Source organism: Photinus pyralis, unplaced genomic scaffold (assembly GCF_008802855.1).
Source record: "Photinus pyralis isolate 1611_PpyrPB1 unplaced genomic scaffold, Ppyr1.3 Ppyr1.4_unclustered_Scaffold1534, whole genome shotgun sequence".
Lineage (NCBI taxonomy): Eukaryota > Metazoa > Arthropoda > Insecta > Coleoptera > Lampyridae > Photinus > Photinus pyralis.
Genome location: NW_022171035.1, coordinates 180,162 through 193,266, shown reverse-complemented (window position 1 = coordinate 193,266; position 13,105 = coordinate 180,162). Strand labels below are relative to the sequence as shown.

At 34.8% G+C, this 13,105-nt stretch overlaps 2 protein-coding genes and 1 long non-coding RNA gene across 3 annotated transcripts; 1 reads left to right on the top strand and 2 right to left on the bottom strand.

Annotated features, from left to right (window-relative positions):
- Positions 1–1,284: 1,284 nt before the first annotated feature.
- LOC116181670 lies at positions 1,285–2,528 on the bottom strand. The gene is made up of 3 exons (XR_004147308.1): positions 2,469–2,528; positions 1,401–2,416; positions 1,285–1,344 (listed from the first exon to the last, which is right to left on the bottom strand). It is a non-coding gene; the product is annotated as an uncharacterized LOC116181670 (long non-coding RNA).
- A 3,973-nt stretch (positions 2,529–6,501) lies between these two features.
- LOC116181668 (dnaJ homolog subfamily C member 25 homolog) lies at positions 6,502–7,740 on the top strand. The gene has a single exon (XM_031502076.1). The coding sequence runs from the start codon at positions 6,655–6,657 to the stop codon at positions 7,666–7,668; it is 1,014 nt and encodes a 337-aa protein (XP_031357936.1). The 5' UTR covers positions 6,502–6,654; the 3' UTR covers positions 7,669–7,740.
- A 2,443-nt stretch (positions 7,741–10,183) lies between these two features.
- Positions 10,184–11,017, bottom strand: LOC116181669 (deoxynucleoside kinase-like). The gene has a single exon (XM_031502077.1). The coding sequence runs from the start codon at positions 10,951–10,953 to the stop codon at positions 10,276–10,278; it is 678 nt and encodes a 225-aa protein (XP_031357937.1). The 5' UTR covers positions 10,954–11,017; the 3' UTR covers positions 10,184–10,275.
- Between the last annotated feature and the right edge of the window lie 2,088 nt (positions 11,018–13,105).

The following is a 13,105-nucleotide window of genomic DNA, read 5'->3' as shown; positions in this document are numbered from 1 at the left end:
ATTGGAAAGAAGATTTTTTTCCGCGTTTTATGATATGCAAATTATTGAGGTCTACTTAGTTGCACGTTTAATTATTATTATTTCTATTTCGGTGTTACAATGATGATTTTGTACAACTGTTTTCGGCCGAAAACAGTTGTACAAAGACAGTGATTATAGTCGTTTTTTTTTTTGGTAACTCATCTCTTAAGTTGGCAGTTACTAGTTAGTACAAGCATATATATATAAGAGAAGTATATGGATAACCGCCTATGATTGCAATGTGCAAATCGTTCGCCATAAAAGAGAGCTGCCCTAATGCTATTCCTTAGTCCTCAACTCTGCATTTATGCGCAAACTCCCCAAGTAAATATTTACTTCTCTCCGCCTACTTTTAAGTAGCGCCAATTTCAAATTTCATAACCTATAACTCGAAAATAGGGTTAAAATTTTATTAAACCATTATTGTGTGCAATTACCATATGTAAACACAACCACGCACCATTCGGAAACTTCACCCAGACTTCTATTCGCTTCATGCAGGTTCATATTCACCACATTGGCCCCATTCCACCTGCCGACTCCTATCACTATTGTCTGATCCTGTGATGTCTTTAGATAAGTATACTAGCTGGCCGAGGCCCACCCTTCCAAGACCAATCGCCGCCGAAGCGTTTCTTACCTGTTGACTATATCGCTTCGATTCCCCTACTAGCATCTTCACCGATCAGCGACGACAATTTGAATCTTCCCTTTTTTGTGCCCTCGACATTGTTTTCGGCACACAAGGATTCGGGACCTGCAGTCAATGGCCTACTTGAATGATTTCACTGCCAACTCAAATCAGCGCTCACATGCCACCCAGTGCGTTCTGGTTCAAGGTACTCCGTATCGTTCTGCTTGGAAACTGTAGCATTTTCACGGAGAACTTTCGAGCTTCCTCAGCGGAGTTTGTTTACGGTTACACCCTTCAACTTCGAAGGCAAACTTTGTAACGATTTAGAAACTTAAATTGCAATTGAAATAATATACCTATAGGGATTATATCTTGAATATAACATGAAATTGGATAAGTTCGCATCAGCTATAATATAAAGTGATACATTACCAATGTTCAAAGAAACACAATTAAATTAAAGACATTTACTGATTTTAAAATAAAATTAACATTGTCGAGTTGGAAATCTTTTAGGTGTTAAGTGACCCCCATATAACTTCGTGCCCCCATCATGCTTGCGTGCATCCAAATCAATGCAGTCATAGCGGTTAAAATGACGAGAACACAACCTTGTTTTTACATCATCGAATTCCGATAGTTCACATGCTTGCAGTCACCAATTCTTGTTGCTTTTTTCACTTGGGAATCTAATAACAAGTATGGCATAAATGAATTGATTACAGATAATTGCATTGTAACTTACTTGTGCCATGAAACCGAAGAATCCACTTTCCCACAAGTACCTGCATTTCTTTATTTCTAAGTACGCCGTGACTCGAGGCACGATAACGTGCCGGAATTTTTCGACAAACGGGGCACGTTAAATGCGCGCGTTCATACAAATAAAAACATTGAACAGCTGATCATTTTAAAATAAAACCTAACCTAACCATCAAGCTCCCTTTCGTTATCTGAATAAGTTCTCATTTCATATGGTGGGTTAACAACTAATTATCATTATTTAGTAATTACTAATTAGTCACTAACAATCAGAATTTTGCTTTGTTCTTAATATTTCTTTTCATAGTTAAATAAATGCACATGTGCATTATGATCGATTGCCTGATGCTGCTGTATCAATGAAAATGATGAATCCGAAAAGGAAATAAGGAAATGTGTACTTAGGTACTTCCGAAAATAGTTACTATTTCTATTTATACTGATTTTACGTTTTTTAACAATCAGTTCTTAGGGATAGTACGGATATCAAATGATAGGATTCATTGTCTTCTACAATATTGTATTCAAATTTTTTACATCAGATCTGCTAAAACAATATAAGGTAAATGTTTAGATTATAGGGCCATGAACGGATTGCTATAAAACATTTATCCACACTACTAGGTTGTATAAATAATAAAGTTATGAATACATTTATTGGCACATTATAACTTTTAGCACTGGATTCTAGTACTTGGAAAGTGTAGATATGTTTTAGTATTAAATTTCAATACTTCACTTTAGAACATTTTCCGTTAATGAACAGAACTACTACAACTACACTACTAGTACAAATATCTGAATTTTAGTAACTTTTATTAGTTATTTGCTCCAAGAAACGCTCGCATTTTGATAATCAACAATTAGCTACATAACTATGTACGTATTTAAACTTCGACAAATCTCAAGCAGAGAAATCAGCTGATTGCAAACGTCAAACGTGCCTCGTTCGTCAAAAAATTCCGGCCCCGAGTCACGGCGTTCTAAGTAATGAACACACTAAAATTGCCAAACATTAGGTATTTCTTTACAATTATTGTGTATCACTTACATATACTGATTTATATAACTACGAAAGGCTTCTTTACTATTAAAATTAAACAAAAGTTCAATAACTCATAAACAAAACAAACAATTTAACCTCAATCCGTTATGTCAAACTGGAGTAAATGCTTGGTAAATAATAAAATAACACTACATAATAACAGGCAAGCGCATTAGCGCCTAGTTCCCAACTAATGACAGAAGTATATTTCCATCCACTAACGTTGGCGATAGGCGTGTCCACTCGTTTATCCATATACTTCTCTTATATATATGCTTATACAGTGAATTTTTTTTAAATGCGAGCATAGGAGTTTGCATGCAATGTAATTTCCCTATGTTCGATTTAAAAAAAAACACATCAATCTATGAGGTGTGCGCGGTTCACATTCCCAAAACGCGCAACTTGTGTGACTATGAACAGCAACTCAACTCATAATCTTTATGATGAAGAGCACTCGGTCAGATTTTTTTAAATAAGCCATGTGAGGCCATAGCAACTTTAGGATACATTTTTTTTAAACTTACGATAACTTGACTTCACATGGCACGCGCTGACATCACAATTCATTGTGAACCAACCTTCAATTATTTGTAGGTCATGTGCACCTGATATTCTACTAATTTGATCTATTCAATACATAAATTAAGAAAATAAATAACGAAAACAATTACAATAAATGTTCGAAGTGTCCTCCTTGACATTCTAAGCAATAACCTAACCGATTTCGTAATTAAATTGGACGGCGGTATTTTAAAAATGTGACAGCTGTCAATTTTATCTACTACTCATTTGAACTACTCAATAGATTGATGTGTTTTTTTTTAAATCGAACATAGGGAAATTACATTGCATACAAACTCCTATGTTCGCATTAAAAAAAATTCACTGTATATATATGGTCTTACTACGCTGCCAACCTAAAACTTAACGACATAAAAAGTGTTCCCAACATAAAACATGTTAGTTCTAATGTTCCCTATAGTTTCTGATAATGATTTTTTTAATTAAATTAAAGCACCGAAATAGAAAAAAATAGTATGAAAAACGCGTGTTACAATGCTTTATTGTAATACTCCTATCTTGCGGACACTCGTGGCTACGCTTCGCGTCGCCAGTCGTGCCACAAGATAGTCGTATTACAATAGGTCGCATTGTAACACTTGTCTTTCAATATACTATTGTGAAATTAGGTAGTCAAAATGTGTACTTGGTTTAAAAAATCACGGTAGTCATGAAAACAAGGTACGATAACTGTCAATACCTAATTTTAATTTGTACTTACTACAAAACTTACGATGTATTCCAATGAGGAAAAATGTTTATTTTAAAAAACGTTTACGGCGGTAATAGTTATCGCAGAGTGCGAGATTTATTTTCCGTGTAATTTAATCAAACCTCTATTCCGTCAATATCGACAATTCGACAGATAGTTTTTCAATTTGGCAATTTCGAATGCTTCAATCCACGGGTCATGGCTACATGATTTTCTGTCTTCATTTTATTTTGCGAATTTTTGATAAAATAATGAGAAAATACAAATAAAACTAAACTAATTCGCATTTAGTTAGATGAGAAAAAAATCTTCTTCTGCTTTCCAGTGGTGCCATTATGAACCCTCTAAGTTAATTTAGGGAGCAACAAGCTGCCAAAAACTGTTTTCCCATGTTAATTCCCTATGTTCGGTTTGAAAGTATTCACCCGGTATATAGCACAAGTTAGACCACAGCATAAATTTAAAAAAAATGCTCCGGCCAGACTCGTCATATGTGCAATTAGAGGGAATAAAATAAGATAAGAACTAAAATTTTATGTTCTTTGGTTAAGTCAAGACTAAGATCTTGGAAAAAAATCTTCAATTATTTACAAATTTCGTCAGAAAAACGACAACCTCAAAGTCTGCGAGTTTAAATGTACATTACGAATATGTTTATTCATTATATGTAATAGCCTGTGATGAAAACAATTTATTGCATTTTTCACAATTACCTTACCTACCATTTTACTTAACAACAATTTGCAACTTTGACGTTTCTTTGTTTCGCATGCGCATTGTAAGGAGGATTGAACTTTATTTAGCTTAAACGTCTTTTTTTCGGCCTAATGTCCCTAATGAAGAAGTCTCCTCGTGCAAAACAGAATACCATTGATTATGTATAATCATTGATAATAATAATAATAATAATAATAATAATAATAAATAATAAAACACAAAACTCCTTCTTCACATAAACACACCACGTTATCACAACCCACTCGCTCGGAAACACCGACAATAATAATAATATATATTTTTTTTTTTGATGGACAGTATCCATTATAAAAATTACAAATAACTTAACCATACCTACAATTTATGTTCCAGTTCTCTCCGGAACTTCGAAAATGGTACACTAAACATGTTAATATTAAGTCCGTTTGCATCTGAGCAAATCTTATCAACTGGTGTAAACATGGCGTAATTAGTTCTATGCATATTATTAATGTAAAATAATTTCTTGCTGGTAGTTCTTTTGATGGGTGCCACAAAATTTAGACTGTGTAGTAGTTCACTAGCATGAACTTCTCCATTTAATAATTTAAACAAGAAGATCTGCTCAAATGCTTGTCGACGAAGATTTAATGGTGGAATGAGTAATCATCTTATTAATTGGTATACCTAATCAACAGTAATATCCCAAGTGCATAAAAACAGCCGATTAAATTTTGACGTTTTCGTCAAATGGTTTGCTTAGAAGTACGTCGAGTCAACTTGCCACGTAACAAAATTTTTGGGTGGAAAATTAACGAGAAGTACATCTTCTTAGCAAAACAATTTGGCGAAAAACGACAAAATTTAATCAGGCTATTTTTAAGCACTCGGGATATTCGGCATGTTTATTTCCTGAATTAATATTCACAGCGGTTTCAAGATTTGCGAAAGAATTTGCACCAAAACTGGACATCGCATCAAGAGATAAGTCATAAGTGCATTCGAAATTAGCACATTAGCTAGACTTGTTCGGAGTGACAGTTTCGTATCATAAGCAACAGCTATATACTTAGTATGGATTTGATATTTGAAACTAATACAATCAGAACCGTGAAAATTTTGACACATTTTTAACCGCGGTAAAATTTTGACGGTTGCAAATTAAATTAATGTGCATGACAGTTCTCATTGTCATTTGACTACTAGTTAATAATGACCACATTATTAACTCACTTTGAACGACTGCCGAGAAAACTTACTTTATAAGTGGAAAAAAGGTTAATAATCATCAGACGCATCAGTAGTAAAAAAACATTATTGCAATAATACTAGACTTCTCTATCTTGGTATATACAGTGTGTAATTGATTTATGAAAAAAATTTATTCTTCATGATATTTTTTGTTTGGTTTGAAAGTACCAATAAATAACGTTTCGATTGTTTGTGGTTTGATAGCAATACGCTATCTTGATTATAATGTAGAATGATAACTTTCAATTAAAAAAATTAATTTTATTATTTTTCCAGATTTCTATAAATGAATTTTAGATTATCGAAAAGTTATTGTCACTTTCAAAGCAAGCAAAAAATATCATGAAGAATAAATTTTTTTCATAAATCAATATTTAAAAAAAATTCCCTCTTGTATACCCCATCGCTTTACACACTGTATAACGGGCGATCAAAAATGAGTTGCTGTCGAGTTGCCTTTGGAAGTTCAAGTTGAATACGATTTCCCATGTAAACAAAAATTCCAAAGGTGACTCGACAGGAACTGATTGTTGATCGCATAGTATAATGTATTATCTGCCATGCAAAAATAAAATAATCAATTCTACAAAACAAGCAAACAACCTGAATGCTAACAGCGCTTTATTGAGACATTTTAGCATAGTGTAAGACTATTCTTACACTATGACGCTAATATAGTGAAAAAACATACGAATAACAGTTTTAAGAAAAACACTACTCTATGAGCCACAGTATACTAAAATGGCTACCAAAAATGGCCGAATCGCGCCACTTGCTATGTTAAACTGACTAACCCTGTATGTATTCGATGATTGCCATTCACCTTAACCTTTGTCACTTTTTTCTAGACTGGTACGTATTTGCAATCATGAAGAAATTTAAACGTGGCTTTACATAGCAGCGGTGATTTTGTAATGCCGTTATTATGAATGGCATGAATGAACATACGAACTAATTCTGCAGTCAAGAATGCTCGATCGAATTTACATATTATTAATCAGTGTCGTCGCGATATCCCACTTATCACAAGCCCAGTTGCTGGAAGGCTTGTATTGTGGAAAAGAAAATTGCTATGACGTACTTGGTGTTACAAGGGCATCCAGCAAGAATGAAATTGCGAGAAGTTATCGACAGCTAGCAAAGAAATACCATCCAGATTTGCATCGAGATCTCAAAGCCAAAGCAGAAGCGGAAGAAAAATTTAAAATAGTCGCTAATGCTTACGAAATTTTAAAAGATGAAGAGTCAAGAACTGATTATGATTATATGTTAGACAATCCGGATGAATATTATGCTCACTATTATCGATACTATAGAAGACGTGTAGCGCCAAAGGTAGATGTACGAATTGTAATTTTTGTTACAATATCCATCATTTCGATTATACAGTACTACAGCGCGTGGCAACGATATGAAACTGCCATTAAATATTTCATGACAGTACCCAAGTATAGAAATCGAGCATTGGAAATTGCCCAACAACAAGGATTTCTAGGAACAGATGCAGGTCATAAAAAACGTGGAAAAAGTAAGTCGGAACAGAAAGAAGAACAAGAATCGATCATACGAATGGTTATTGAAGAGAAAATGGATATAAAAGGGGCATATGCAAAACCTACGTTTTTCGATATCCTTTGGATACAATTAATTTTATCACCGTACACGTTGGTAAAGTACATTTATTGGTACTTGTCGTGGGTGTGGAACCATTCCATTCTTAGGAAACCTTACACCGAAGACGAGAAGCTTTACATTATACGAAAGTACATGAACATGGGGCAGCATCAGTTTGATTCGATCGAAGATCACGAAAAAGCCGAGTATCTAAAAAATCAACTGTGGATTAAGCAAAATTATAAAGTGTGGCAAAAAGAGAAAGAAGAAACTATGAAAAAACAGTTGGCAGAAAATTCCAGGTACAAGCAGTACCGCAGGTACATAAAAAATCATGGCGTAGGTAGAATGACCTTCGACGATTCTTAATAAGGCTGTTATATGTTGATGTATTGTGTGATAAATGTAAAATAATAAAAGCTAAAAGTTATTCGAATCCAATTTTGTCAATTGCTTTTGTTTGGTAAGTTTTGTTTTCGGGTATAACAGTTTTTTTAGGATTGGGGGAATTAATAGAAATGACCTATTTTTATGAGAAACCTTTGATTGCAGTATATGTAATGAAAGTGTGAAACTCATAAAAAGCAAATGTGGATATGTAAGAAAAAAACAAATTGGTAGAGAGAAACTGATATAATTTACATTATATCATCTTGCTTCTTAACAACCCTGACCATCAACTTCCAATTGGAGTCTTAAATTACCTTCATCACAGAGTAAGGAAAAATGAGTAAGTACTCTTCATTCTGTGCCTTCATAACTTAATTCCCTTTTGCGTTTGGGACCCCCTTCATTTTCTTCTGCAACTGCTAGTGAGGAGATGTCGTACGTGTGCCGGGTATATGTAAATAACGGCAAATGTCAAAGAATCAGGGTAGCAAGATGAGGCTTTTATTCAAGGCGGTTGTGAGCCCTCTTTTTATAAGACTGAGCAAGTATAAGGTTTAAACTCTGTGAGTTTATGAATCTTACGGCCGGTTGCAAGACGATTGGAATACTTACATGAATTAGGAAATCCTGAGTTACATTTCAGCATCCACGATCGGGTTTCTTGTAATTATAATGGAATTTTAAATTTTGAAATTCTGTAATTATAATGGGCTACTACAGACGGACGATTTTTTATGCGTTCGTGCACGTGCACTACTACAAAATAATTCAATAAATTCCCGCAGGAATTCGCGGGACAGTATTCTACAATCAGACATTTATAAAACAAAGGACATAAGCAAACTCAAAAGTCAAATTAATATACCTACTGGTGTTAGTGAATTCGATGTAGATATTTTGAGGTGTGATTGAGGGTGCAAATACAAGCATTTTGACATGAGGAACCCATGTCCGGAAACGCAATCATTCAGCGCTACGCGTCCTTAAAGTTGCGCGTGCGGGGTAGCCCACTCAATGTGCACCCGTCGGTCACCCGAGCAATGATCAGCAATGACATTTTTTCAAAGAAACGAAACAATGAAGCATTTAATAGCAGGCCTTACAAGAATTTCTCAAAATTTCATCCCCCACATGAATGCACGCTGTGCAGCGGAGTAGCGACGAGCGATGGACTGTCTCATTTTTTCGAAAACTCCTGGAATGGTCCGGAGGGTGCGGGCAGATTGTTTCGTTTACCTTGTTTTTCATGTGACCCCATACGATTTACGAAAAAATCCAGGGGCGCTAAATCTCAGGCGCAAAAGCGCGCAACTTTAAGGACGCGTAGCGCTGAATGATTGCGTTTCCGGACATGGGTTCCTCATGTCAAAATGCTTGTATTTGCATCCTCAATCAAACCTACATCGAATTTACTAACACACCCTGTATAATATAATACCTAACGAATAAAAACGCGGCAGCTTACCTGATCACTTACGCCGCTACTGATGTGCGACGCACAATTTGCATCCACACGTTGAAACTTTTTGTATGCGCGCACAAAATTTCTGTCGTCAACAGAAATCTGAGCGTCATACAAAATGATTGCACATTCAAAAACGTGACATTTTTGTGCATCCACCATTCACGCTTCTGACAATTCTGAATTTAGTTTAGAGACGCCAAAAATAGCAAGCTTACGCTAAGGTTCTACTGTCGCGATCGTTTCCATAGAAACAGAATTGTCATAGTTCTCAACGTCATTTTATATCGTGCATTTGAAATAAGAATGACAGATGTCATTAGAATTTACACTCGTCTGTTTCACTTTATCTACCCTTAGGCTGGATCCACATGATAAGAGGAGCGGAGCTAGCTCGAAATCCACTGAACGAGAATGATCAATAAATGTTAACCAATCCATTTTGCCCTATCGCGAGGATGCTAAAATCGACCATCTGCCGCCTCAGGTCATATGACTTAAGACGCTGCGAGTACAACTTGCGGTACAAATTCTAAAAGGTAATTTTTCGAGAAAATAAGTTATACACCTAACGAAAACGTCGATAATACCTAGCTCTTAAAAAACTATTTTAAAAAATCGCGAACATTTGATAACTCCGTAAAAAACAATTCGTCGGTTTTTCACGAACTTTCTACAGATATATAGGTTACAGTTGGGTTATTATAGGTATCATGGTTGGGTTGGATGAACGAAGCTGATTTTTTTTACAGACTGATGATTTTGTAATTAGTATGTTTGGTCCCTATTAGTTTAATCACCATTAAAAACTGACTTCCTACATGTTTTTTGTGATACCTACCTCCTGCAACAAGGTGACATTTTTGTAAGCATGGTATAACATGTTAAATACCTTAGAGAATTGCTTTTTGATGTGAAACTTTCCTTTATGAAAAGATCAATTATCCTGGTACTGTTATACTAAGAAACTGTGAGTCTAGACGGTAACTGATGTACTGAAAAGTACTCATATGACTTAAGAGGAAAGAGTGATTGTCTACTGACTGTGGCACTTATATTCTTCCAATTTTCAAATAAATAACTTGTACATATGACATTAAGATTTAATATATAAATGCAAATCTTTAACCAGTAACACTAAGCAAGTGGTCTTCACATTTTTGATATTCTTCCCGTATTGCCAATCGACCCAAGTCTGCATTCAGGGTCAAGACATGTGCGGGACGAGAAAAAGCAGTCTTGTGAAATAGCCAGTTCTCATGCAAGTCATGTAAGTCTTTTAAATATTGTAACGATACAGATTGTTCTTCTTTTCGATTTCTTGTTAAAACACGTTCATAAACTACTTCCGGCGATGTACGCAAATACACAATCAGATCAACAGATACGTCAAATTTGGTTATTACATATTTGAACCACTCATTAAGCACAGAAACAGATGGTGCTTCGAGCGTTCCACGTCTAAATAATTGTTCAATAAAGCAGTATCGTGCACTAAAAATGGAACGTTCTAGCAATTTAATTGGTTTACTGGTTACAAAAGTATGACGCTGCAGCATTGTAAGTTGAATGTACGATTGGAACGTGAACGACCATTTAACTGGATTTTCGTAGTGATTTGCAAGCAAATTGTGACCTGCACAATTGCGCCACATTTCTACTGGTTCCGATAATACACAAACATCCTTATGGTTTTCAAAGTGTTGCAGGAATGTACTCTTTCCACTGCCTATATTACCTTCAATAATTACTGTAAATGGTTTGCTAAATTGTGATGAGATTCGTGAAATGTGTCGAATCATTTTCTTGGTAAATTTTTAATATATCTTCTAAATCTTACGAACATAACCTTAAAATTTTTACCAAAGAATACAGTCTACTAGAGAATGCGAAATAACTCAACAATACAGGGGTGTATCAAGCAATTTCTGATTTGAGGCGGCTTCTTTCTCTCCTAATAATGTGACATTCACACTTATGCAATTTTATGCAGAATTTAGTTGCTGCAGTTTTTGATGCGCAACATGAGTTATTTTCATGATATTATATACAAATAAAATTTCTAATTTGTGCGACTTTGATTTTTGGACAAGTACTTGAATTGGAATTGGACAATAAAGAAAATAGAAAATGTACCTAAAATCTTAGATACAAAAAAAAGTATCTGAATTGTAGATACAGATACAAATTTTGAAAAAGATCTTAATATCTAGATACTTTTCAAATATCTAAAGTATCTAGATACTATATCTAGATACATCACAACACTGCTGATAAAGCATGGTTGGTATTAACTAACCAAAACAAAATTGAGTGTGTATGGTTCACACAACTAGACATTTTTATCGAATTAAAAGTGATTTACAGCCGAATAATGCTACTATCGTAAAACACGCGTGGATAACAAAAATAATATAACCTCTTCAATCTATCATAAACATAAACAGAGAACAATTTGAGAGCTAACCTAACAATACTATGGGCATGTGGCAATACAAATATCACAGTGTTATCTCTCCTCTAACAAACACTCACAAAATACCTAACTTCTTTATTAAATGAAACCATTCAGAACATTACATCTTTTTCGAACAATGTCATAGACGCCATCTTATTATTCATTCGACTGAACTTAACTTCATAACATTTACAAAAACAGTGTTGTCACTTTTACATGAAATTAAACAAAGCGTTGTTGCCAACAAACATCTCTTACAACTCGGCCATTCCTGAAATATGATCGCCTCGATCATAACTAAAAATAATACAAGAAAAACTTAGGACTAAAACACTACTTATTTAAGATGTGGAAGGATTGTTTTCGGACCAAGGTTTCATTCGAGATGATTCTACGATGCCCTCAAATGGGATTTGAGTTAACTGGAATCCGTCGACATCTTTTACAACATACCTATCATTATCTAACAGCTTTGATACAATATAGGGTCCCTTAAATTTTGGCAGAAGTTTCTTATTATACCCAGGCGTGGTTACCGTGTTAGTAATCACTACGTAATCACCTACCGAATATTTCCATGGTGACTTATGAGTCCCATTAAAATAATTTTGACTATACTCCTGAAATTTAACAATTCTTTCTGCGGCCTTTAGCCGATCATCATCTAAATTCCGTTCACCTTCATTTTCTAAAAAATCTCTTACTAAATCAATTGCTGGCCCTCTCTGATTTATACCAAATAACAATTTGCTAGGCGTATTGCCAGTACTCTTATGCACAGTATTATTTAATGCATATTCCGCAACATTCACTACCTCATCCCAACGATCTGAATCGTTACAAAGTTTTGCCAACAGCGGTGCTAATACTCTATTAACCCGTTCTACCTGCCCATTAGCACGCGGCATACCTGCAGCTATCTTAATATGTTGAACATGAACACTTTCAATGTACTCATTAAAAGCTAACGACGTGAATGCGGCACCCCTATCAGAAATTAACCTCTTCGGAAAACTATAACTATGAAAATAATTTTCCAAATGCTTCAGAGTCTCATTTGCATCTACTGATTTGCACGGATACAGTTTAGTAAATTTAGTGAAACCATCAATTACAACTAAAATATGTTTTTTGCCTTTACTAGTTTTCTCAAGTGGGCCAATGTGGTCCACATGCACAGTATCAAATGGAACATTACCTTTAGGTATTGGGTGAAGTTCCCCCTCTTTCTTCCCACTAACAGGATTGTAAACTATACACTTTAAGCAATTACTTATATGCTCCCTAACCTTTTCCCTGAGTTTTGGGAACCAGTAAGTCATTAATATTAAATCAGCTGTTTTTTCTACCCCCTGGTGACCCATTTCATCATGGTACTTAAACAAGATTTGATATTGCATCACTCGTGGTACATAAAACAACAATTTATCACCCAACTTGCGGTACACTAACCCATTCTTTAATTCATAAAATTGACTTTCTTGCTTTTCCAACTT

Bases quoted from the DNA above. Each gene is read 5' to 3' on its own strand.
- LOC116181669 (XM_031502077.1), bottom strand. From the start codon at position 10,953: ATGATTCGACACATTTCACGAATCTCATCACAATTTAGCAAACCATTT.
- LOC116181668 (XM_031502076.1), top strand. From the start codon at position 6,655: ATGCTCGATCGAATTTACATATTATTAATCAGTGTCGTCGCGATATCC.